General features: G+C 41.0%; 1 protein-coding gene and 1 pseudogene across 4 annotated transcripts in view; one reads left to right on the top strand and one right to left on the bottom strand.

Moving 5' to 3' along the window:
* The window catches only part of PIR (pirin), a 98,268-nt gene that overhangs the window by 2,736 nt on the left and 67,591 nt on the right, over positions 1-27,941 (top strand). For 3 of the 4 annotated variants that reach the window (XM_027534067.1, XM_027534065.1, XM_027534068.1), the window contains exon 3: positions 8,927-9,019. The exons of the other annotated variant lie outside the window; for it this stretch is intronic. In XM_027534067.1, the coding sequence (XP_027389868.1) occupies positions 8,927-9,019 (93 nt within the window). The remainder of the gene's footprint in view (positions 1-8,926; positions 9,020-27,941) is intronic. 4 annotated transcript variants of the gene reach the window in all.
* On the bottom strand, positions 13,763-15,221 carry LOC113887153 (annotated as a pseudogene).

Raw genomic sequence — 27,941 nt, 5'->3', positions numbered from 1 at the left:
AATATTTTTCTTGTCATGAGAACTTTTAAGATCTACTCTCTTAGCAACTTTCAAATATGTAATGCAGTATTAACTACAGTCACTGTGCTGTACATTACCTCCCCATGACTCATTTATTTTAGCACTGAAAGTTTGTACCTTTTGGCCCCTCTTTATCCACTTGTCACCCCCCCCACACACACACACACGTCTGGCGATCTCCAATCTGTTCTCTGCATCCGTGAGCTTTTTTTTGTTGATTTTGAATTCCACATATAAATGAGATCATACAGTGTCTTTGTCTAACTTATTTCACTCAGCATAATGACCTCAAGGTCCACCCATGTTGTTGCACACAGCAAGATTTCATTCTTTTTTTATAGTAGAATAATATCCCATTGTATCCCATATACACCACATTTTCTTTATCCATTTATCTGTCATTGAACACTTAGGTTCTTTCCATGATTATCGTAAATGATGCAGCAATGAACGTGGCGATGCATACAGCTTTTCAAGTTAGCATTTTCATGTTCTTTGGATAAATACCCAGAAGTAGAATTGCTGGATGACATGGTAGTTATACTTTTAATTTTTTGTGGAACTGGCGTACTGTTCTCCATAGTGGCTGTACCAATTTGCATTCTAACCAGTAGTGTAGTAGGGTTCCCCTTTCTCCACATCCTCACTAACACTTGTCATTTCTTGTTTTTTTTTTTTTTTTTTAATAATAGCCATCCTGATAGGTGTGAGGTGATATCTCCGTGTGGTTTTGATTTGCATTTTACTACTTAGTGATGTTGAGCATCTCTCCAAAATATTTTTTGAATAAAGGAGAAGTATATTAGGGAAATGGATTATTTTTGAAAAGTGAGGCTGGTTTGTTCCTCTTCTTAAATTCTGCTCTAATATTCTCATACTCTTCCCACCATTAGCTTCCTGTTCATCTGAGAATGTCTTCTGAGGTCAGTCAGATTTTGGTTTTCAAAGGGATACAGGCAAACAAGATTATTCTAAGGACTAAATGCACAGTGGATGTTGGGAAGATGCAGATGGATGTGGTGTCATATTCTTCTAGGCCACATTGCCAGCAGAAGAATTCAAACACCTGTCAGTAAACCCAGTATTGTATGTTCAGGGTAGCTAATACTTTAATTACTCCATCAGAAACACATCTGCTGAGGGGTTCTTAATTTTTCTGGTCTTATGAACCCCTTTGGGAGTCTGCTGAAATCCATCAGTTCACTCTCAGAATGTTGTTTTATAAATTTCCTTCTCAGAATAATGTTTTTAAAATGTATAAAATACATGGGATTACACACAAAGGAAAATCTTTGTATTGAAATATAGTTAGTAAAATATTGCAAAAACAAATTTGTAATTAGTAACTTAAATAACTCTAGTAACATTCAGTAAGAAGATGTAGTGGCACTTCTCATAACTACTTAATTTCAAAGCTTTGAGGAGCATGAACATAGTTCAGTACCTGCAGCAACTGTGATGTGATATGAAAAGAGCTTTGATTTCTATTGGTGACAAAGTCACAGGTCCTGGTAATTTACTGTGATTCTTTGACTGCATTCATAATTAAAGGAAATGTTACATTTCAGTCTGGAGATGGATGGTGGTGACTTGTTGCACAGCAGTGTGAGCGTACTTAATGCCACTGAACTATATGCTTTAAAATGGTTAAAATGGTAAATTTCATGTTATGTTTGTTTTACTACAAAAAAAAAATTCAGAAGAAGAAAAAATTTAGTTGGAAGTTAGTAAAAATAATGATGTGTTTTTTGTTCCCAGCCAAGTTTACAGTCACCCTGAATTCTATCTATAGATAGAGATATATAAAATATAGAATTTACCCAGTTAAAAGTCCCTGGCTGAAAAACCTGTGCTATAGAGACCCCCACATTCTACTAATTCAGAGGGTCTACCATGCCCCAGGTGTGTCTCTACTCTAAGGGAAAACGTGAATAGGAATCATTCCTAGTGCCACATGGCATCCGGTCCCATCACTTCATGGGAAATAGATGGGGAAACAATGGAAACAGTGTCGGACTTAATTTTTTGGGCTCCAAAATGACTGCAGATGGTGACTGCAGCCATGAAATTAAAAGATGCTTGCTCCTTGGAAGGAAAGTTATGACCAACCTAGATAGCATATTCAAAAGCAGAGACATTACTTTGTCAACAAAGGTCTGTCTAGTGAAGGCTATGGTTTTTCCTGTGGTCATGTATGGATGTGAGAGTTGGACTGTGAAGAAGGCTGAACACCGAAGAATTGATGCTTTTGAACTGTGGTGTTGGAGGAGACTCTTGAGAGTCCCTTGGACTGCAAGGAGATCCAACCAGTCCATTCTGAAGGAGATCAGCCCTGGGATTTCTTTGGAAGGAATGATGCTAAAGCTGAAACTCCAGTATTTTTGGCCACCTCATGCGAAGAGTTGACTCATTGGAAAAGACTGTTATGCTGGGAGGGATTGGGGGCAGGAGGAGAAGGGAATGACAGAGCATGAGATGGCTGGATGGCATCACCGACTCGATTGACGTGAGTCTCAGTGAACTCCGGGAGTTGGTGATGGACAGGGAGGCCTGGCGTGCTGCGATTCATGGGGTCGCAAAGAGTCGGACATGACTGAGCGACTGAACTGAACTGAACTGAAGACAGAGAATGTTTTCTTTTACCTCTGTTTAGTTATATGTTTTAGTTGTACAGTGTAAACAATTTTGTGTCCTTACTTTTTCATTTAACAGGGTAGCCAAGCACCTCCCACATTCTTATAAATTCTTCATAAATACCATTTAAGTAGTTATGACATACTCCAGTGAAAGAGCATACCATTATTCCCATTATTCTCTTATTCTTAGCCCAACTTTTTTACTTTTTGTTTAAATATTTGAAAAATTTTTATTGACATATAGTTGACTTACAATGTTGTGTTAATTACTCTTATACAGCAAAGTGATTCAGTTATAATATATATATATATATATATACATTCTTTTTAAAATATTCTTTTCCATTATGGTTTATCATAGGGTATTGAATATAGTTCCCTGTGCTCTACAGGAGACCCTTGTTGTTTATGCATCCTATATGTAGAAGCTTATATCTGCTAACCCCAACCTCCTCCTCCATTTCTCCCCCAACCCATTCTCTGTCAGCAGCCACCAGTCTGTTCTCAATGTACATGATTCTGTTTTTGTTTTGTAGATAAGTTCATTTGTGTCATATTTTAGATTCCACATGCAAGTGATACCATACAGTGTTTTTCTTTCTGACTTATTTCACTTAGTATAATTATCTCTAGGTCCATCCATGTTGTTGCAAGTGGCATTATTTCGTTCTTTTTTTTAATGGTTGAGTAATACTCCATTGTATGTGTGTGTGTGTGTGTGTGTGTGTGTGTGTGTGTGTGTGTCTGTACCACATCTTCTTTATCCATTTCTCTGTTGATGGATATTTAGGTTGTTTCCATGTCTTGGCTATTGTGAATAGTGCTACAATGAACATAGGGGTGCTACAATGAACATAGGGATGCATGTATCTTTTTGGACTGTAGTTTTGTCCAGATATATTCCTAGGAGATTGCTGGATCGTATGTTAGCTCTATCTTTGGTTTTCTAAGGAACCTCCACACTGTTCTCCATAGTGACTGTATCAATTTACATTCCCTCAAACAGTGTAGGAGGGTTCCCTTTTCTCTACACCCTCTCCAGTATTTATTATTTTGTAGACATTTTGCTGATGAAGGCTCTACTTCTAAACATTTAGATTGTTACCATACTTGTTAGCACTCTACACACTGCCAACTTGCCAAAAGATGGATCCCAGCCCTCCCATCAGAAGAGAGGAAAACATCACTCTCACTTCAAGGTGGTTACTTTTCAAACTTTTTGTACCAAGACTGTATCAGTGGAAAATAAAATCTCATAAAAAAACTAGAGCACAGAGCTATTGTAGGGTAGAATTTACAACAGTGTTTAACATTAGTGGCTCTAGGTGACACATTCCTTGTTGCTGTAAATATGGAGGTAGAGGAGTTTATAATGTTGTTTTGGTGATGAATGGTGAACAAGAGATGGAACTGGGCCAACTGGTACCATCCATTATACTGTATATGGACAGTGTAGCCAGGCTATAATTGGAATGATTGCATATCATGATGTTGGCGGGTGTGCTCCCAACAGGAAGGAAACCCATCACTCATCTGCATTTGCTTCTATGCCCCACTCCTCTTTCAGCCAGGCAGTCCTTTCTGCTGTGATTTTCCTTGGGCCACTCTCATGCAGGCATACCTCAGGGATGTTGGGGGTTCAATTCCACACCATTGCAATAAAGCAAATATTGCAATCAAGTAGTTCACACAATTATCTCGGTTTCTCAGTGCCTATAGAAATTACTTATGTTTATACACACTTAGTCTACAAGTATGCAGTAGTATTGTGTCTTAAAAAATGTACATACTTCTTTGGACTGCAAGGAGATCCAACCAGTCAATCCTAAAGGAAATCAGTCCTGAATATTCATTGGAGGGACTGATGCTGGAGCTACAATATTTTGGCCACCTGATGCGAAGAACTGACTCATTGGAAAAGACCCTGATGCTGGGAAGGATTGAAGGCAGAAGGAGAAGGGGACAACAGAGGATGAGGTGGTTGGATGGCATCACCAACTCTATAGACATGAGTCTGAGCAAGTTCTGGGAGTTGATGATGGGCAGGGAAGCCTGGTGGGCTGCCATCTATGGGGCCACACAGAGTTGGACATGACTGAACCGACTTAGCAGCAGCAGCAGCAGCAGCAAGTGACTTAGCAGCAGCAGCTAGCGACTGAACTGAACTGAAAAAAATGCTAATGGTCACCTGAGCCTTCAGTGAGTTGTAGTGGTAAGATCTTCTGAGAACTTCCAGATGTTCAAGCTGGATTTAGAAAAGGCAGAGGAACCAGAGATCAAATTGCCAACATCCGTTGGATCATCGAAAAAGCAAGAGAGTTCCAGAAAAATATCTACTTCTGCTTTATTGACTATGTCAAAGCTTTTGACTGTGTGGATCACCATAAATTCTGGAAAATTCTTAAAAAGATGGGAATACCAGACCACCTTACCTGCCTCTTGAGAAATCTGTGTTCAGATCAAGAAGCAACAGTTAGAACCAGACATTGAACAACAGACTGGTTTCAGATTGGGAAAGGAGCACGTCAAGGCTATATATTGTCACCTTGCTTATTTACCTTATATGCAGAGTATGTCATGCAAAATGCCAGGCTGGATGAAGCACAAGCTGGAATCAAGATTGCCAGGAGAAATATCAACAACCTCATGTATGCAGATGACACCACCCTTATGGCAGAAAGCAAAGAACTAAAGAGCCTCTTGATGAAAGTGAAAGAGGAGAGTGAAAAAGTTGGCTTAAAACTCAACATTCAAAAAACTAAGATCATGGCATCTGGTCCCATCACTTCATCGGAAATAGATGGGGAAACAATAGAAACAGTGAGAGACTTGTATTTTCTTGGGCTCCAAAATCACTGCAGATGGTGACTGTAGCCGTGAAATTAAAAGATGCTTGGTCCCTGGAAGAAAAGCTATGACCAACCTAGACAGCATTATTAAAAAGCAGAGACATTACTTTGCCAACAAAGGTCCATCTAGTCAAAGCTATGGTTTTTCCCGTGGTCATTTATGGATGTGAGAGTTGGACCATAAAGAAAGCTGAGTGCTGAAGAATCAATGCTTTTGAACTGTGGTGTTGAAGAATCTTGAGAGTCCTTTGGACTGCAGGGAGATCAAACCAGTCAATCCTGAAGGAAATCAGTACTGAATACTCATTGGAAGGACTGATGCTGAGACTGCAATATTTTGGCCACCTGATGTGAAGAACTGACTCATTGGAAAAGACCCTGATGCTGAGAAAGATTTGAAGTCAGGAGGAGAATGGGACAACAGAGGATGAGATGGTTGGATGGATCACCAACTGGATGGACATGAGTTTGAGTAAGCTCCAGGAGTTGGTGATAGGGAAGCCTGGTGTGTTACAGTCCATGGGGTTGCAAAGAGTCGGACACGACCAAGTCACTGAACTGAGTGGTAAGATGGTGTGGAAAACACCGAAAGAACTTTTTGGCCAACCCAATACTTTGTAAACTGTTGGCCAAAAGCTTATTGATAAAAATATACTGGTGAAATGTTCATTGCAGCACTGTTTACAATAGCCAGGACATGAAAGCAACCTAGATGTCCATCGACAGACGAATGGATAAGAAAGCTGTGGTACATACACACAATGGAATATTACTCAGCCATTAAAAAGAATGTATTTGAATCAGTTCTAATGAGGTGGATGAAACTGGAGCCTATTATAGAGTGAAGTAAGTCAGAAAGAAAAACACCAATACAGTATATTAACACATATATATGGAATTTGGAAAGACGGTAACAATGACCCTATATGCGAGACAGCAAAAGAGACACAGATGTAAAGAAGACTTTTGGACTCTGTGGGAGTAGGCGAGGGTGGGATGATTTGAGAGAATAGCATTGAAACATGTATATTATCATATGTGAAATAGATTGCCAGTCCAGGTTCAATGCATGAGACCGGGCGCTCAGGGCTGGTGCACTTGGATGACCCTGAGGGATGGGATAGGGAGGGAGGTGGGGGGGACGGTTCAGGATGGGGAACACATGTACACCCATGGCTGATTCATGTGAATGTATGGCAAAAACCACCACAATATTGTAAAGTAATTAGCCTCCAATTAAAATAAATAAAAATAAGTAAATAAAACCCAAAAAATATACTGGTGATATGAATGTCTGCAAAGAAAATCCAGCAGAAGCTACAGATAAATTATTAAAATCAATAAGAGCTTAGCAGTGTTCAAAATCACCTTTCTAGTCACACTTCTTTTTAAATTTTTTTTATTTTTCGCCATGCCATATGGCATGTAGGATCTTAGTTTACGACAAGGAATTGAACCTGTGTCTCCTGTGGTAGAAGCGTGAACTCTTAAACACTAGACCCCAGGGAAGTCCTTCCATTCACATTTTTGATCCCTAGCAGCAGACTGTTAAAAAATATTCATTTTTTCATACTTTTTTATAGGGACAGATGGTAGTGTGTGATCATTTCACAGTATTTACAAATATCAAATCATTACCTTGTACATCTAAAACTAATATGTCAATTATATCTCAAATATATTATTTATAACACCATAAAATGCATGTTAGTTGAAAAAAGTTTCATATATGCAAAATCTGTATGGAGAAAATTATAAATCCCATTGAAAGACATTTCCAAAACCTAAATAAATGGAAGTAACCATGTTTATGAATAGGAAAACTCAATACTACATAAATATCATTTCTCCCCAAATTGATCCATACATTCAAAGCAGTTCCAACCAAAAGTCCAACATTTTTGTTTGTAGATGTTTTCTAAAATTTGTGTAGAATAGCAAATGGCCAAGGATAACCAAGGTGACCATAAAGATATGCTGATGACAGCCAGCTCTGCTTTTGCCTCTCACATGGGCTCAAGATCTATCTTCATTTGCTGTCTAGTTTTTGCACAGTATACTAGACACTGAATATTCATAGTACTGTTTATATATATATATATATATATATATATATATATATATATATATATATATATATAATTTATATACATATCTCAAACTCAGCGTGACCTAGAATGAAGTCACCATGCCTACTTCAAGGCTCCTTCTGTTATGTTTCTTGTATTTCTGGATGGCCTTACCACCCTCCCAGGCCCCAAAGCTAGAAAGTTGGAAGTGATCTAATGCTCTTCTTTTTTCCCATTCTCCATCACTACTGCCATTGCCTTAGACCTGGCCTTCGTTGTTGCCCAGACTGTTGAAAACTGAAAGTGAAAGTTGCTCAGTCATGTCTGACTCTTTGAGACCCCATGGACTATGCAGCCCATGGAATTCTCCAGGCCAGAATACTGGAGTGGGTAGCCTTTCCCTTCTTCAGGGGATCTTCCCAACCCAGGGATCAAACCCAGGTCTCCTGCATTGTGGGCATATTCTTTACCAACTGAGCCACCAGGGAAGCCCAAGAATACTGGAGTGGGTAGCCTATCCCTTCTGTAGCGGATCTTCCTGACCCAGGAATTGAACTGGGGGTCTTTTGCATTGCAGGCGAATTCTTTACCAACTGAGCTAGACTGTTGAAAGCACCTTCTAAATACTCTTTGCCTCCCATCTCTTTCTTTTCCAGACCATCTTCCACATATATGCTAGAATGCTCTTTCTCGATCTTATCATCTCAACCTGATTAAACCCACCACCTTCAGGATAAAACCCAAACTCCTTTATGATTTGACCTCTGTCCTCAGCCCATCTCTCACCATAGTTCCATGTGCATTTTTTTGCTTCACAAGAGTAGTTTCCTCACAGGTTTTCAATCTTACAAAGCTGCTTCTCTGCTCTTTTATTTAGAATATTCCTCTTTCTCCTGCTTCTTCTTGATTAACTTCTACATATATATACTTCAAGACTCAGCTCAAGTAACACCTCCCTGGTTGAACCTGCCCTAATGTCTCCCCATTCTCCTATATGCTAACTTCGTCCAGAGCATTTATCATCATAGCACAGTAACTGATGTTCTAGTGTGTTCCCCCATGAGATTATGAATCTTTTTGGACTGTATCTTGTTTGTGCTTGACTACTTAGATCTTAGACGATCATGAATCATTTGTCCACTTCTCATAAAATGTCAACTGATTAACTTAGTGACTGTGTGTGTGTATGTGTGTATAAGGAGTTCTTTCCTGAAAGCATTTTGTATTGCAAAAAATTGCTTATTAGCCAAGTTGTTTTTAATGAGATTCATTAGATCTGTTTATGAATATAGCCCCAAGTAGTGTGACTTAAAAGGCACATCTAATCTGCTGGGTTTTATTTTTATTTCAGTTAAAAAATCTGGATCCATTTTTACTATTTGATGAATTTAAAGGCGGTAGACCAGGTGGATTTCCTGATCACCCACACCGAGGTTTTGAAACAGTAAGTAAAACAATTTGACTGCAAAAGTGTGTATTTTAAAATTTACCTCTGTTCTTTAATACTCTCTTTTAATAGAAAATTAAAATTTAGAAGCAATAAATAATAGGCCATAGTTAATTTATAAGTTCCTGGCTATAGACTGGCTGTTAGTAGAATTTTATTAATAATATCTGTTTTATATTGTCCATGCAATTCTCCAGGCAAGGATACTGGAGTGAGTTGCCATTCCCTTCTCCAGGGAATCTTCCTGACACATGTATTGCAGGGAAAATGTAGGGACAGTTCCTAACAAAGTTGAGTCACGTCCTCCCTGAGGAAAACAGACCAGGGCTTAGTGTGTTTATCAAATCCATTACTGAATGAATAAATATTTATTGTTGTGTGGTGACATGAAGCCATGGTTCAGGTCATCTTTTGTATGTTAGGGTGTGTGTGTGTGTATGTATTAGGGAGAGAGGACAGAGGCAGAGGGAGAGAAGCTAAGGAAGAATGAGGCATGACCGCTGCTTGAAAGTGAAAGTCACTCAGTTATGTCCGACTCTTTGCGACCCCATGGACTATACAGTCCATGGAATTCTTCAGGCCAGAATACTGGAGTGGGTAGCCATTCCCTTCTTTAAGGAATCTTCCCAACCCAGGGATTGAACCAGGTCTCCCACATTGCAGGCAGAATGTTTACCAGCTGAGCCACCAGGGAAGCTTACATGTAGGATGTTGTCTAGTTAAGGAGGTGAAAGATGAACAGGTAAAGAGTTAACCACTGCAATGTGAAAATAGAATAAACCTAGAAGCTTCTGAAAACAGTATGAAGGATTAAGATCATTGGATGGATTTCCCTTCCTCACAGCCATTTGCCTTCCTCTTCTCTTCCCTGTGATCACTTCAGGGCCACTGTGCCTTGCTTTACAGCAAAAATGGAAACCATGCCTTCCTCCTCCCCTACATGCATGCTGAGTTCTGACCCAGATCCCAGAGCAGGTCTCCCTGCTGTGCTCTTCTGCTTCTGGTATCAAGACATTCTCAACACCCCATCCCACAGCTCCAGCTGCCATTTTACTAATCCTTCAAGATCGTTTCAGATCTTACCATCTCCTTCATATCGTCCAGACAGTCCCAAGAGGATACCCTTTCTCCTTCATTTGGCCTCCATAGCATTAGATTTTTTCCAGTCTCATACATGTTAGATATTTATGGTGGCCTTGATCATATTCCACTTGTATTAAAATGAATTTTCTGAACCTCCCTCCCACACCCAAGAGGACTGTAAGTTTCTTTATCTCATATCATCCCGCCCATCTCCATGTTCTCCTGGTGGAGATTCTGTCTTGCTTGGCTGAATTTAATTGAATAATAAAAAGAGATGGATTTTGCTAAAGATGATAAATATAAAATAAAATGAATGATGAAACCCATCACTTTCTTATCCATTATGGAAAGGAGATTTAATTTCCTTTCTAAATGACAGTTTATAAGTTGTAAGGCGCTCAATGTTAAACTACTCTGGGAAAGGGTTCAGTGGTAGAATATTGGTATTTGACTCTTCTGAGTAAGAATTTTCCGTAAAAGTGTATTTGTTATTACAGGCAGTCCTCATCATCTGTGGATTCTGGATCAGCGAATTCACCTACTCCTAAATTTATTTATAGCTGTGGTGCTCACACCATCATTTGTGGGTATGCACGTGCTCCCAGCTGAGGGTGAACAAGGCAACACTCTGCCTTCTTGCTTTAACTCTCCTACTGCAAACAAGTGTCCTTCCTGAGGCCAATTTAGTGCCACAGTTTGTGCTTTTTGTTGGTGACCTTGCTGTTTTAAATGCCCCCAGGCATAGTGAAGTGCTGTTCAGTGTTCCTAAGCGCAGGCTGTAAGGTGCCTTTTGGAGAAAGTATGTGTTGGAGAAGCTTCCTCAGGCCTGAGATGTAGTGCTGTTGGCCCTGAGTTCAGTGTTAATCAGTCAACAATGTATAGTCAATAAGGTGTCTTTAAACAGAAGCACACGTAACAGAAGGTTACGTATTGATTCTTGGTTGTGACTGGAGGCTTGCGGGAACCTAACCTTGTATTTTCCCCAGAGCAATGGTTCAGTGTTGGCTCACTCTGTGATCACGGCAACTTAATAGAATATCACTTCAGTTCAGTTCAGTTGCTCAGTCGTGTCTGACTCTGCAACCCCATGGGCTGCAGCATTCCAGGCCTCCCTGTCCATTGCCAACTCCCGGAGTTTACTCAAACTCATGTCCATTGAGTCAGTGATGCCATCCAACCATCTCATGCTCTGTTGTCCCCTTCTCCTCCTGCCCTCAATCTTTCCCAGCATCAGGGTCTTTTCCAGTGAGTCAGTTCTTTACATCAGGTGGCCAAAGTATTGGAGTTTCAGCTTCAGCATCTGTCCTTCCAGTGAATATTCAGGACTGATTTCCTTTAGGATTCACTGGTTGGATCTCCTTGCAGTCCAAGGGACTCTCAAGAGTCTTCTCCAACACCACAGTTCAAAAGCATCAATTCTTTGGTGCTTAGCTTTCTTTATAGTCCAACTCTCACGTCCATACATGACCACTGGAAAAATCATAGCTTTGACTAGACGGACCTTTGTTGGCAAGTAATATCTCTGCTTTTTAATATGCTGTCTAGGTTGCTCATACCTTTTCTTCCAAGGAGCAAGCATCTTTTAATTTCATGGCTGCAGTCACCATCTGCAGTGATTTTGGAGCCCAAGAAAACAAAGTCTCTCACTGGTTCGCACTGTTTCCCCGTCTATTTGCCGTGAAGTGATGGGACCAGATGCCATGATCTTAGTTTTCTGAATGTTGAGTTTTAAGCCAACTTTTTCACTGTCTTCTTTCATCAAGAGGCTCTTTAGTTCTTCTTTACTTCCTGGTGTCATCTGCATATCTGAGGTTATTGATATTTCTCCTGGCAATCTTGATTCCAGCTTGTGCTTCATCCAGCCCAGTGTTTCTCACGATGTACTCTGCATGTATTTTTTTTTTTTTTTGATGAAAAAGATTCATTTATGTAACATATCTACAGTTTACAGAGGGCTTTCATTTACACGATCTTCTTTTACTCTCAGAACGATTTGCAAGGTAGAACACTTGTCACATTTCACAAGTAAGGAACTGCTGCCTAGAAACAACGCTATCACCTGTGGCCATACTTCGTTTGTGGGTTCTGGGAACACCACCTTCTTCAGCCGATTTTTCCCTCCTCCTCTCTTTTTTTTCTCTCTTGGGAAAGGCTTTTTCTTTGGTGAAAGTGAAAGTGTTCAGTTGCTCAGTCGCATCCGACTCAGGTACCCCCATGGAAATCTCCAGGCAAGAAACTGGAGTGGGTACCTCCCCTTAAAATAAATGCTAACGGGCCTTTCCTCTTCTCCTGCTGGTACCCTCTCATTAGGTGGCCTCATCCACTCTCATGTTTAGCCATTACACGTAACTGACAGCTGCCAAATCTACAATGCAGAGTCCGGAATCCTCCACGGAGCACTTGACCTATACACACAACTTCTGCTTCATGGCCAAGGCCTGCAGAGGCGGCCAGTAGGGACTGTGAGGAGGGAGGAGGCTGGTGTTCAGCTGAGGGACAGGACTGCAAAAGCCACTGGAGCTCGGAGGTGTGCAAATCCTAAATACTCGGCATGACTTTATAGCATGTTGATTTTTGATTCCTAAGCTAAGGCTTTTATACATGGTCCTAATCTCACATTGCCTCAATCCTTTCTTTGAAAGTGAGAGAAGTTTAAAATATGAATCTGAACAATATAACAATCTTGTATGGTATGAGCCAAGTATTATCAGTCTAATTCTACCATTCACTCACTCACTCACCTGATTTGTTCAAACATTTATCGAGCGCTTTTCAATTGCCAGGGGTGGTGCAAGGTGCTGGGCTTAACAATGATTAAGACAAAGTCCCTCAAGGAGCTCACAGTCTAATGGTAAACTATTGAGTAAACCGAGGCACAGAGTGATAATGACTTACCCGATGAGGTAGAAAGAGCGAGGTGCTTGGGAACGTGGGACTAGAGCTGGAGAGAGGGCAGGGGACCACTGACTGATCGTAAATAAACCCCTCTGGTTGAAGAGCAAGACTGCATACAGAAACATATTACGAAATCTTGCAAAAAAGGTTAATAGTTTCAACTGTCACCATGACTGCATTCATGTCTTGCAAGGAATTCAGTCATGAGCTGATGGCATCTCTACACTTGTCCCCAAAGCTTGGGGCACGTCACCAGTCTACTTGGACACAGTGACTCTGTAAGGAGCCTAAAGTCCAATTTTAGCACTGGGAAACCATACTGAAATACTTACATTAAATCCACAAACTTTAACTGCACACAGTTTTATGATACGTCTACATGTAGAAGTTAGGGAAAAAACTCTCCTCAGAGTTGGACTGTAAAGAAAGCTGAGTGCCGAAGAATTGATGCTTTTGAACTGTGGTGTTGGAGAAGACTCTTGCGAGTCCCTTGGACTGCAAGGAGATCCAACCAGTCCATCCTAAAAGAGATCAGTCCTGGGTGTTCTTTGGAAGGACTGATGCTGAAGCTGAAACTCCAGTACTTTGGCCACCTCATGCGAAGAGTTGACTCATTGGAAAAGACTCTGATGCTGGGAGGGATTGGGGGCAGGAGGAGAAGGGGACGACAGAGGATGAGATGGCTGGATGGCATCACCGACTCCATGGACGTGGGTTTGGGTGAACTCCGGGAGTTGGTGATGGACAGGGAGGCCTGGCATGCTGTGATTCATGGGGTCACAAAGAGTCGGACACGACTGAGCAACTGAACTGAACTGACTGACTGAACCCTCATTCAGAGGATTCTAATAAGGCATAGATACCATGGAAATTAGAGAATATGTTTACATTATTTTGGCTGTACAGGGTGAACAGTCTCACTCAGACATATTTCACAAGTGATATAGACATTATACAAATATGTACAAAGATGTCAGGTTCATGTGCACACCCATCCACACAGACATAAAACCATGTAAAGCAACTTCTTTTGTGACGACATGTGTTACACATGGCAAAGGGCAGAGTCCACGAGGAGCTGTCCACCCAGCCTGCCCGTCTATTTCAGTTATATTCATGTGATTCAGTAATTTCTGTAGGCAAGATGACTGCTTCACTGGCAAAAAAGCAGTGAATAATTATAAAAAGAGATGTTTTCAAATGCAAAAACCGTCATTATCCAGGAATCTAAGGAGCAAAGTGCTTGGATGCACTCCTGGCCTTGCGGCTACCAAGAATGAGAAGATGGCAGGGACCATTTATTGCTCTGAGGATCTTCGTCCACACAGGAGTCCAAGAGACTCAATGCCCGGTACCTCAAACACCATCAGTTGGCCACTTGAAGCACTTCTTGATTTTGCTGGGGAGGATTTTTTTCTTTATCAGGTTGAGGGTGCTCCGGAGGCTTGCTTTTGGATGAAGAGGTCCCTATGCTGTCTGACATTTTATCACTGGAGTGGGAACCCTGGTCCACTTCACATAAATAAACGTCAATGAGTCCTTTGGTGCTCCTGATATGTACTGTGATTGAGTCCTATCTGGGAGCTGGACCATCCAGTCTGATTTCTGCCGGCGCTTTAACTGCAATTACAATCTGTTCATGGAAGGCTTGGATGCTGTGAATGTCTTGATACGTCACATATGCTAGTCTTTCATTTTCTTTGTCATCTGTTAAACAGTTGCTAAGCACAGTCCTTAATTAACTAATCTAGGGCATCTTCCATTACTGATAAGTCAGACAGCTTCTGCAGCTTCTTCTGTTGGGGCACTGCTCCAAAATTGCTAAGATCAGATCCGATCCTATCCATCGAACATGGTTCTTAGACTTCTTTTCAACCAGGTCAATTCCATCTAAGACGTTGGTGATGTCATACACCGTTTGTTTTTGTACTCCCAGTTTTGTTGCAAACTTGTTTAAGAATGCTCCCAGGAGCAGATCTGACAAGATCCATAAATTTTCGAGTTAAATAAACCAGTGATACATCAAAACGAGGTCTGTTCACTTTTAGTGCTTTTCTCATGGACGCATATTGTACATTACCTTCTAAATTAATCCTTATTTTTGATGGCAGCGGGCCCTCCACGTTGATGGGGTTGCAGTAGCGGCGGCACACTGCCTCCGCCAGGTCCACAAGCAGGCTCAGTGGCTTCCACGCTGGCCGCTGCTGACTCATGCTGCCCAGCCGGTCGCTCCTCGCCTCGCACCCCCAAGAGCTCTCCCGCGTTCTCCCGCCCTGCTTGGGTGCTGCTCCCCGCAACACAACACGCGGAGCCCTGGGGGATAAGGGAGCGGTGGGGGGATGGATTGGGCACAACCCCGGGAGGTGGGACGCAGGTGGGCTAAAGAGCGCCATGACCTGTGCACCTCAGGATGCCAGGCCCGCCATCTTCCCACATCTGTACTCTGCATATAAGTTAAATAAGCCGAAATAGAATATCACTACTGTGAGTAACTAGAATCAACTGTTTCCCTCAAGAGTTTCCCTCAAGAGTGTAGGTAACCCAAGTTTCAGCTGTCTTTTAATATGAACTTCAAAAATATACAGGGAATTCCATGGCAGTCTGGTGGTTAGGACTCCATGGTCCCACTGCAGGAGTAGATACATTCATCGGTGGCATATTTTAGATCCCACCTAAAAGTGATATCATACGGTATTTGTCTTTCTCTTCTTGACTTGACTTAGTATGATAATCTCTAGTTGCATCTGTGTTGCTGCAAAACTGGCATTTTTATTCCTTTTTTATTACTGAGTAGTATTCCATTGTGTATTTTATATATGTGTGTGTATACCACATCTTCTTTATTTAAGAAGTATAACTGTGAGCCAAGAGCAAGAACCTGGTTTTATTGAGTTAATGACTAATTATTTTCTAAAATGTATCTCTTCACTTTGGATAGTGAGGTATTTTCTGTTAAAAACTTGCAGAAAACTTTAGGAAGAAGGAAGACCCTGGAGGAGAAGGCACAGCTGGTGGTCCCAAGATAAAGGGGAAAACGTCCGCAGTATTTCCTGCCTGGAGTTTGTACTCCGGGAAGCATTGTTGTGAAAAGGCTTGTGGTAAAGGGCGGGATGATTTTCCAGCTACCTATCTCTGGTCTGGCCTGATATCTTGATTTGTTTAGGGCAACTCTAAATGGTCAGAAACAAAGAACCGTCTGACAAAATGCACAGCACTCTTCCTTTTGAATCCACACCCTGCCCAATTTAGTTTTGCCTGAAAGAGAAGTACTTCAAGTTCACACACCATTGATGAACCCTTCACCTGCCCTGAGAAGAAACACATTTTGTGCCTTTTAAATTCATCCTTTAAATTATAGCCTTGGGACTTTTCCAGGTTTTAGCACTGACAGACCTGTGTTCTGGGAACCCCTTGGTCCTGGAGAAACCAATGCTGTTGGTCACTCCTGCTTCAATTGAAGGATGGTTAGGAGTAATTGTCCTGCCTGCTTCGCAGGGCTGTTTTAGGATGGTCTGGTCCATTTTTTTCCTTAGCTGGGCTTAGAAATGTTTTATCACATTTTTTACCACAAGCCTCAGCAGGTTCTTTAATCTTGTTCAGGAGAACAGACCTGCTGTATTTCCAGGGGTGTGCCCATCAGAAAAGCCACACTTAGCGTTTACTGGTTGGCAGCCAGTGGTGTTTGCATGCAACCCCTGAACAATATCCCAAGAGGAAGGGTAGGGTTCTGGTGATTCATACCTAAAACTTACAGCTGGATCCAAACCTCCTGTCTCCCACGCAACCTGTTTTTACTAACTCATTGTACTTTCAAACCCAAAGCGTACCATTGTTGAATCAAAGCTGGGAAAAAAAAAAAAAAAAAGAGTTCAGTTGAATTCAATTCTGGAAAGAAAAAAATGGAAAACTAGGAAAGAAGGATATTTTCTGAACATCAGAAAGACTCTATTGTTCAAGGAACATCCTCTGTCATCTCTTAACAGGGAGGTATTGATAAGTTCCTGACACTGTGAGGAAAAAGATGAGAATGTCTACCAGCACTGTTGTGATTGAATATGGTTCTGGAAGCTTTGAGGCCATTAATAAGAGTTACACCTCTTGGAAAGGAGGAGGAAACAAATTCTTGTGGGAACCCTAACCCTAACCCATGGTGGCTGCATCCAGCTTTGGGTGGTGATGTGATTGGAGGAGGAAATTATGGTCACAGCTCAGCACATGGATGGATGTTAGTGCATATATTTACTTGGCATGCATTGAGAGTGACACTAACAGATTATAGAAAGGATACTAAAGTCTCCCTCATTCCAAGGATACCCCTTGGCACCGCCATGCTAAGAACATCAACCAAAAGTGTCTTACTTAAACGGCCAGATAGGTACTTCCCTGGTGGTCCAGTGGTTAAGACTCTGCCTTCCAGTGCAGGGTGCACAGGCTCAAACCCTGTTTGGGGAACTGAGGTCCCACATGCCACGTGGTACAGACAAAGAGAATAAAAAAAGTAAATGGCTGGATGGAAAATAACTGCAAAAGTCACCTACTTTCCTGCACAAAGGCAATAACCAGATATAATGTGGGGGAATCCCATTCATAATAACAATAGGAGCCCCATACAATTCCAGGGCAAAACATTCTCCTTTAACCCAGTTACCTTAGTTATAGCAATCTAATAATTTCCTGAAAAAAAAAAAAGCCCAATATGAGAACAGTGGCTTGGAACACAAGTGTTTCTTCCAGTGCAATATTAAAAAGTTAAAAAAAGGAACGAAGTATCTAAAATAAAGGGGAGTGATTAAATATGTGGAGATTATATATCAGGAAATTATTATATACCTGAAAGTTGGAGTATTATGCAATATTGTAAAGGCAGATGTTATAAATAATTTACATTTTCATGAATCATGGTCTGTTTAAATGGAGGTTCATCACCCTTGGTACTACTGATAGTTTGGGTGGATCATTCTTTGTTGTGGGAGGGAGGGGGAGCTGTGCGTTTTTGGATGTTTAGCAGCATCCCCATCCTCCTCTTACCAGATACTAATAGTACCTGTTTACCCCCTGTGGTGACAACAAAACATGTTTCTAGATACTGCCAACTGTCTGCTTTGGGCAGGGGGGCCGCCACATTGTCCCCAGTTGAGAATTAGTGGTCCACTTGGATGTGTCCATACAGTGACATACAACCCAGCTGTTAGAAGAATGCCGCAGCTTGATAGGTCCTGATAAAGAAGAATCTCTGTGATAGTTGGAAAGCGGCAGAGGCAAAGTACAAAATTGTTATGGGATGATGTAGGACTTGTATAAAGAGCAAAGACTATACCTTTATTCTTTTTTACAAAGTGGTTTATTATTTATTGTGTGAAAGATGGATTATTTGAATGGATGGTGACTTCCACAGACTACACTGATGTGAAGAAAACAAAATCACAAAATTCACATAGCAATAATAGAAGATGGTTGTTAGAAAATGAACACACAACAACAGATACAAATGTACATTCACAAAGCTTTTTTGAAAATTTAGTGACTTTTATGTATTCCTAAGCTTCCCAGGTGGCTCAGAAGTAAAGAATCCTGCCAATGCAAGAGACCCAGTTTTGATCCTTGGGTCGGGAAGATCTCCTGGAGAAGGAAATGGCAACCCACTCCAGTATCCTTGCCTGGGAAATCCCATGGACAGAGGCGCCTGGTGGGCTGTAGTCCATGGGGTCGAAAAGAATTGGACACGACTGAGTGACGCAGCAGCAGCAGCAGCAGCGTATCCTAAGATTGTACGGGTGTCGCCACTGACTCCAGCTGTTTCCATCCCCCCGCAGAAGACAGCCCTTACCCATTTGCAGTCAGTCCACATTACCACTTCCCAAACCTCTGGCAACCACACTGTGTTCCTATGAATTTGCCTATTCTAGACACTTCATATAAAAGGAATTATACAGTCCGTGGTCTTTTGTGACTGGCTTCTTTCACTCAGCATAATGTTTTCAAAGTTCATCTATTGTAGTCCATATCAGAACCTTATTCTTTTTAATGGCTGTCTAATAGTCCACTATATGGCTATATCACGTTTTGTTTATCCACTCATCTCTTGATGGACAACATATAAGTGGTTTCCACTTATACTTTGATTCTTGGGTATGCCTAGATTATCTCTGAAAGAATAACCAAGAAGCTGGTAATGTACCTTCCGGAGAAGATTACTGGTGGTGAGGGAGAGTGGGAAAGAATTAATTTTCATTCTAACCTTCTTTTTCTCTTTGTGCCATTAGAATTTTGAACCATGTGTATTGGTTATTTCAAATATTGATATTTTTGAAATTCCCTGTTCACTTGCTATATTTGAAGATTAAACAGTGCTCTTGTGGTTAGTGAAGGACCTGATGCTCACTTGCTCTCCGGGAACTCTTGTGGGTCTGCCCCTGCCACATAAAATCAACCTGGTTTATGTTCTATTTTGGTCAATCAGATAAGCTAATAATATATGCCAGAATGGAAGGGAGGGTATGATCTTAGGGCAGCTTTTTCTAGGAAATATTTGTGTACCATTAGAGGTGCCCATGAAATTTAGAATAGGGGTTCAAATTAAAAAACATAACTTTCTCCTCTACAGTATGTTCCCTGTCCAAAAGGAAATTAAAATTGTGTTTATGTGTACATGGAAGCACACAAATGAGTTTAGAAGTGGGGGCAGAGGACTCCCAGTTTGCAAGAAAGTGAGAAAATAATTAAGGAGGAACAAGAGTGGTCCAGGGCCTGAAGTTTCATGTTCAGGGGGAGAAGCTAGCATTTCTAACAGGTCTGGGAGGGCTTCAGGAAAAGTTTGGCCATTTAGTAAAACTGTAAAGGATAAGTTAGATGACTGCCTGGACAGTAGAGGAAAAAGTACAGGGTGTAGTATGGGGATAAACTAAAACCAGGGATTAGTTTAGGTAGAATTAAAAATTGGATGTGTAGGGCAGGGCACGATCTACAGCTGTAGGTTGGGCCATCATTGGAGAAGGTCTTCAAAGGCAAACTGGATCTCTAGTTATGAACGAAAGGCCAATATTTATATCCTGAAGCTCCCGGGTTAATGCAGTCATTTTGAAATTAGAACCATCTTTAGTCTAAAAGTCTGGTTTTAGACTGTGCCAGTGGTTCTCAAACTAGGGGTGATTTTGCTTACCCAGAGTCTTGTGGCAATTTCTGGAGACCATGCTGGTCATACCAACTGAATGGTGCTACTGCCATCTAGTGGTAGAAGCTGGGAATGCCGCTGAATATCCTGCAGCGCCCCGTTTCCCAGCATAGGTCATAGGAGGGAAAGTGGCAGTTTAATGGAAATGATCTTCGAAAGTAGTCCAAATAAATTCCCAACAAATTTCCCCATCTGCTCCACTTGTACCCAATTACAGTTATAGACAGAAACCATTCATGTCTGAAAGACTACATTCCTAGAGTTCGTAAGTAGACAAATTCAAGGGGATATAATAAAGACTATAGTCTTTAAACATTCTTTTATGTTACCAAATATAAAATAATGCTTCTTCATTGAGACTAAAAATAAGTCTAGAGTAAATTAGCATAGACCATTATAGGACAAAAAGCTTTTTCCAAATGTTCAACACTAGAGCAAAGAAAGATTCTTTGAAGTTATCCATCAGTAGATTCCAAATGAAATGCCTGACCACACAAGATTAAACGCATAGGAAATTTGTCATGCAGTAATATTAGCTACATGTTTTATGAGAAGCTTCACGTGCTTTCTCTACATTACCTCTAAACCTCCCAGCAACCCTGAAAGCAGGAATTGTTAGCTCCCCATTTTACGGATGAGGAAACAGAGGCCAAAGAAATGGTGACTTGTCAAACACACACATAGTCCATACAAGGCAGGCAGGCTCATCTAATCCAGGCCCACACCTGTCCCCTCTTCCATGCTGCTACTTCTGGAACAAAGTTTCCATTCTGTACCTCTGATAGTATTTCTGTACAGTGACACATTAATACCATTAGAAGTAAGATTGCGCGGGTGACGCAGATCCTCAGACTGTGACTGCCTCATACTACCTCTGTTACTTAGTGTGGGACCCAGTGCTCTCATGGTTCAGGGACCTGATTTTCCTGCCTGTAAGTGCAAAGTAATACTGTCACTTCTCTGAACTTCGGGTATAATGAGGAAGTAGATTGGGTTGGTTGACTGTCTGAATACTTGGCCAGTCATTTAACTTCTCGTAGCAACAAGGAGCAGAGAAGGCAATGGCACCCCACTCCAGTACTCTTGCCTGGAAAATCCCATGGATGGAGGAGCCTGGTAGGCTGCAGTCCATGGGGCCGCGAAGAGTCGGACACAACTGAGTGACTTCACTTTCACTTTTCACTTTCATGCATTGGAGAAGGAAATGGCAACCCACTCCAGTGTTCTTGCCTGGAGGATCCCAGGGACGGGGAGCCTGGTGGGCTGCCGTCTATGAGGTCGCACGGAGTCGGACACGACTGAAGCGACTTAGCAGCAGCAAGGAGGTGTTCATGATCTAGGAGTAATGTGATAGTTCACAAAATGGTGCTTTATTTGTTTGTGACCTTTTACTACAACCTAAAGATTCTTTTCCTCATCCTGTACACTGTTTTGTCCCAGCCACACCAGCTTTTCACCAATATTTCAGACTTTTAAAAATTTTTATTTATTTTTAATTGAAGGATAATCGCTTTACAGTATAGTGTTGGTTTCTACCAAACATCAACGTGACCACTATTTCAGTCTTTTAAGGACTAGCTGGGGGTGGGGGCTGCCTCCATGAATTACTCCCCTGTTCCTCTAGATTCTTCATCATCAAAATTGATCTTTATTCTCTCTTTCCAGTGGGGCTAATTGTACTTCTGTTTAGCATTTGTTCCTCTAAGCTGCCTATTTTGGTAGTGTTTCCCCTGCTGGAACTGCCAGTTGTTCCCTGAAAGTAGGGAAGGGATAATCATTGCGTTCCTTCTGGGTGCTTTCTAACTTCCCATTAATGAGTTTGTGATGACATTTTCTCTTCGGCAGGCTGCAATGAAATAAAAAGATTTTAAAATATTTCAAAATTAAAAATTTAAAAAGACAAAAAAAAGACAAAGTCCCTCTATCAGACCCCCTTATTATAAAGTGTTTTATTGCTTCTTGAAGGCCAAAATCGTGAGAACTGTGTCTCAGTAGCATCAAGTGCAATGAACACATTCACAGGGAGTTTCAGAAATTAAATCCTTACAATGAATTGAATCCGGAATAATAAGAAATCACCCATCAAAAAGTGTCAGCTGCTTAATTAAATATTTTTTTTAATTTTATTTTATTTTTAAACTTTACAATATTGTATTAGTTTTGCCAAATATCGAAATGAATCCACCACAGGTATACCTGTGTTCCCCATCCTGAACCCTCCTCCCTCCTCCCTCCCCATACCCTCCCTCTGGGTCGTCCCAGTGCACCAGCCCCAAGCATCCAGTATTGTGCATCGAACCTGGACTGGCGACTCGTTTCATACATGATATTATACATGTTTCAATGCCATTCTCCCAAATCTCCCCACCCTCTCCCTCTCCCACAGAGTCCATAAGACTGTTCTATACATCAGTGTCTCTTTTGCTGTCTCGTACACAGGGTTATTGTTACCATCTTTCTAAATTCCATATATATGCGTTATTATACTGTATTGGTGTTTTTCTTTCTGGCTTACTTCACTCTGTATAATAGGTTCCAGTTTCATCCATCTCATTAGAACTGATTCAAATGTATTCTTTTTAATGGCTGAGTAATACTCCATTGTGTATATGTACCACAGCTTTCTTATCCATTCATCTGCTGATGGACATCTAGGTTGCTTCCATGTCCTGGCTATTATAAACAGTGCTGCGATGAACATTGGGGTACACGTGTCTCTTTCCCATCTGGTTTCCTCAGTGTGTATGCCCAGCAGTGGATTGCTGGATCATAAGGCAGTTCTATTTCCAGTTTTTTAAGGATTAATTAAATATTATAATGAAATTTTAACAAAATATTAAAACAAGAGGGAAATCGACAGGATTCCTTTAAATCTGTCTCTGTAAGAGCCTTGTGCACCCAGGCCTGCCTAGGACCACGTGTGTGGAGGAGTGTTTCCAGGTCCTTCTTTCTTCTGCATCGGCCTTAACAACTTTTAACTAGAGGCTGCTGGGCAGAAAAACTCCCTTCTACCCCACAACACAGCCCCTATCTTAATGACTAGAGGGCGCCTGCTATGTGGACATGTGATCTTTGAGCAGAGATAATGTGCTCAGGCTAGAAGACAGTCTTAGTTACCAGTGGATCTTTTCACCACACATCTCTGGTTTGGTGAGAACTGATTTTAGAAAAACAGCACACATCACAAAGACCAGCAGAGGGCACTGTTGAGCAACAATGCTTTGAATGACCCACTTTACCGGCTGGGTGCAGGCACCATGCTTTTATATGTGGGAAACTGGGGTCATCCTAGAAGCTGGCACACCGTTCCCGTGAGCCCCTATCAGTATAACATGGGAGATGACACAGTGGATGTGAATGCCTTGACTACAGTTTTACAGAGCGGAGGTGACATCAATTAAGAGGTTGGCAAGATGATGGCGTGGGGAGCCTAGGGTACTTTGTCTGAAGAGATTCCCCCAGAGGGTTGAGTGGAGTTTGAAGAGGAAAGGTGTTTCTGAATCTGGGCTCCTCGAAGCAGCTGGAAGATTCTCAAAGAGTTTGCAGTTCAACCTGAGTAGATTTGGGAATGTGATCATCATAGAACCTCGACGTGCATGTCTGAAATTTTATTCAGAGTGAAAGAAAAATTAGTGGATTTGGGAGACTTACAAATGGGAGCAACAGAAAAATAGAAAAGGAAGATTGCTCTCAAGTCAGTTGTGGGAGCACTGGCTACCCTTGCAGCTCCCGTCAGCTCTCCTCCAAGGCAGGCACGATGCTTTCAACACCTCCGTTAGTGCCGAGATGACGCCAGCATTTGTGGCACACCGTGGGAGAGAGAAATGGTTTTATTCTCAGAGACAGAAAATGTTAAATCCTTGCTCTGCTACTATTAATTGTGTAACCTTAATCACATTAAGACACAGTTTTTTCATCAGTAACATGTAGGTAATATATTTGCAGGATCATATGCTTTGTGAATGCCAAAATACAAATTCAAGATGCTGCCCCTCCCTTCCACAAATCTTCAGTGTCAGCTATATGTTCTAACCTTCAGGAAGTATTATTTTCTTAGGGAAGACAGACAATGAATGAATAACCAAATTATTATATGTTAATTATATAGTACCCTTCATGGAAAAGCTAGGAAGAAGAAATGATCAGAATAGAAGGATTGAGACTAGATTGACCAGTTAGATTGGCTGGTTGGGGGGTGGCCTCTCTTAGGGAGTGACATCTAAATGGAGGCCTGAACGAAGTGAGGACACAAACCATGAGAATATTGAGGGAAATACATTCCTGAGGTCAAGAGAGGACTCAACGAACGGGATCTTGGCTCGAGGAAATGTGGCAAACGTGTTGATTCTAGAACTTACTGAACACTTGTGTGTTTTGCACACATCACCTGGGTTAGTCCTCACCACACTTGGTGAGCTCATGGCCTAGGTCTCTGTTTTAAACGAAGAAACCGAGCCTCGGAGCAGTTAAGGATTTCACCCCACATCTCACACCTGGTGAATAACTAACAAAGCCCAGACTCCACCCAGGGTCTCAGTACCTGAGCGGTTCTTGAGGCAGGGCCGTGCCAGCAGGGGGCAGTGTTGGCAGGATCCCAGAAGCACTGGCGCCTCTGGGCTTGTAACAGGGAATTTCAAGGCAGGACCCAGCAGAGCTTTTAAACGTTTGGGTTTGCCACTTGGCTGAATACCTAAAGAGTGTCGCTCATCTGTTCCTCTTTTGTGCAATGACCTTTTGGCACTTGAGAAGGTATTTTTGTGAGGTTGGGACTGGATGAGCCAACTAAGGGGTGGCGTGCGATTTCCAGGTTTCCCAGTGATTGCTCAAGAAATTAAAACATTTTTGTAAAATAACTCAGGTCCTGAATTGTATGGATTCAAACATTCTATTTCTGTCCTTGAAAATCAGTTAGCCGCCTCAGTTACGCAAGATGTTCCTTGCTGGCCTCTCTCATCAACCATGACCTTAACCCATGTTTTTGTTTTGTTTTTCTCTTTTTCCTACTCAGCTACCAGTAGGGAATATAAAAGCACCATTTTAGGGCAAATGGAAATTAAAACAGAGTTTAATCTAGAATATAAACTTTTTCTTTTAAAGAATACATTTTGTATCTGTAGCAGTGAATGAAGTCATGATACTCTCCTTCCTAAATACCATCCACAAAGACACAGAAAACTATTTGGTGCTGTAATTCTTCAGAATTAATTTATAACTCCTTGAGGTACACCTTCTCTAAGCTTCATACTGCAGGTGACACTTTTCTTTCCTTACTGTTGTGGGTTTTTTGTCTTTCTGTTTGCAAATACAAACACAAACAAGTAAGAACTGACAAGGAAGCATAAATATTTAGTAAAAACCCATAGAAAGTTTAGGATCAGAAGGAGGAAAGGACGCAGCAGGACCAGGATGCACCTCAAGTCCTTTAAGAAAACACCTGTTTCAAATTACAGATTTCTTTCTTAATTAGACATTCACAATTCTTGAGTTTAAACATAACACTCCCAATTCCGTCAACCACCCACGGCAATTCTCCAGGTGTTCACGATTATGTAATGTCCTAAAAAATCATCTGGATTGTGTCAATTCTCAAAGTACTGCCTGAGCTTTTTTTAAAATCCGCCATGGACGTTATTTTATCATCTAGTGTAGCAATTACAGCACTTAGCAAAAGTAAATAAATAAAAAATAGTAAAGTTTCCTCGGTTTCTGATTTTTCTTTCCCCAAAGGCTAAAAGTGTGTTTTTTCCTTTAAGTAGTGAAAGGTAGGCATTATGGACTCAGTAAAGTGTCATTGCCTAGACTTCTCTAATTTTATGGTATTTAGGATAGGTGAAATGCTGTTTACTTTGGTATTACCAGAGAAAAGAAGACACATTTCCCTAGTGGCTCAATTGGTAAAGAATCCGCCTGCAATGCGGGAGACCTCAGTTTGATCCCTGGGTTGGGAAGATCCCCTGGAGAAGAGAAAGGCTACCCACTCCAGTATTTTGACCTGGAGAATTCCATGGACTGTATAGTCTCTGGGGTCACAAAGAGTCAGACATGACTGACTTTCACACTCACACCACAAAAGTAAAGAAAATGGGGAGATAATGGTTTTTTCATTGTTTTAGAAACAGTGTTGGAATTGCTCTCTAAAATAAAATTTGGAAAACAAACAAAAAAAACTCTTTAGATATCCATGTAAATTTTCATCTTTAAATGAGTCACGCTTCCCACAATTTACTTTTGAAAGTTGCCTGACATATTTTTAGATGCTTAACAACTTCAAAGCCCCTAGATTTGGATAATTAAAAAATCTTGCAGGACGGAAAGAACATGATTTGAAGAGACTCCTTTGAGAATCCAAAGGGGAGCTTCAGTACAAGTGGAATGAAAATTGCCTTTATTATGCAGTTATTTTAATTAAAAATGCATGCATATCAGGAAAAGGAAAGCAATTCTAGACACCACACATTGTAGTTGGGCTGGTTGTTTGAAATTTGGAAGCTTTTTATTTGTCCTCTGAAATTTTTAAGCTTGTATGGAGTCCTAAGTGTCTAAGTCTTATTTTGATACGAGTACCCTCTATAATAATTCCAGATCTTTTCCACCTAGTAACATACTAAAGTCAGAGCTACCTGTGTTGTCCTCACAGCTAATAGGGAGTTATTCTTCTGATTCTTAGTGTTTTGCTTTGTGTCTCATGCCTTCCTGTCCAGCCCCAGGTCATCTACACAGGGAACCAGTATTCAACAGCATCTATGTAGAATAAAGCATATCATTACTGCCATTCACTGATTAGTGGCAGCACCTTTTATTTCCTCCAAATAAAAATAGTTTCCATTGTAAAAAAAGTACTCATTGCAGAGAACTCAGACTATCAGAAAAGAAAGTAGATAATAAAATATACCTGCAGTTCCACCCTTTGGAGATGACCTTTAATCGCATTTTGGTGCATGTACATCTGGGCACTTACAGGCATACACAGCATGACTGGGTATAGTTTTATTTAAATAAACCCATTTCAATGCATCTTTGCATTTGATCCCTTTAACTACAATTGCTGTTCTGTAGCCTGCTTTTCTGATTAAATAATATTTCATTTGTCTGTGACAGTGAATAAAGATCTGTATTACTTTTTAACAGTTGCATAATAATATTCTCTTGTATGGCTGTACCATCATTTATCCGAGAGGAATATTAACCACCTCAGATATGCCGATGATACCACTCTGATGACAGAAAGCGAAGCCTCTTGATGAGAGTGAAAGAGGAGAGTGAAAAGGCTGGCTTAAAACTCAACATTAAAAAAACTAAGATCACGGTATCTGGTCCTATCACTTCATGACAAATAGATAGGGAAAAAGTGGAAACAGTGACAGATTTTCTTTTCTGGGCTCCAAAATCACTGCTGACAGTGACTGCAGCCATGAAATTAAAAGACGCTTGCTTCTTGGAAGAAAAACTGACAAACCTAGACAGCATATTAAAAAGCAGAGACATTACTTTCTGACAAAGGTTCATATAGTCAAAGCTGTGGTTTTTCCAATAGTCATGTATGTATGTGAGAGTTGCCAATAAAGAAGGCTGAGCACCAAAGAATTGATACTTTCAAGTTGTGGTGCTGGAGAAGACTCTTGAGAGTCCCTTGGACAACAGAGAGATCAAACCAGTCAATCCTAAAGGAAACCAACCCTGAATATTCATTGGAAGGACTGATGCTGAAGCTGAAGCTTCAACGTTTTGGCCTCCTTATGCAAAGAGCCAACTCATTGGAAAAGACCCTGA

The sequence above is a fragment of the Bos indicus x Bos taurus genome, chromosome X (genome assembly GCF_003369695.1).
Source record: "Bos indicus x Bos taurus breed Angus x Brahman F1 hybrid chromosome X, Bos_hybrid_MaternalHap_v2.0, whole genome shotgun sequence".
NCBI classification, from domain to species: domain Eukaryota; kingdom Metazoa; phylum Chordata; class Mammalia; order Artiodactyla; family Bovidae; genus Bos; species Bos indicus x Bos taurus.
The sequence above is the reverse complement of the archived record's forward strand: the minus strand, read 5'-3'. Positions and strand labels throughout refer to the sequence as shown.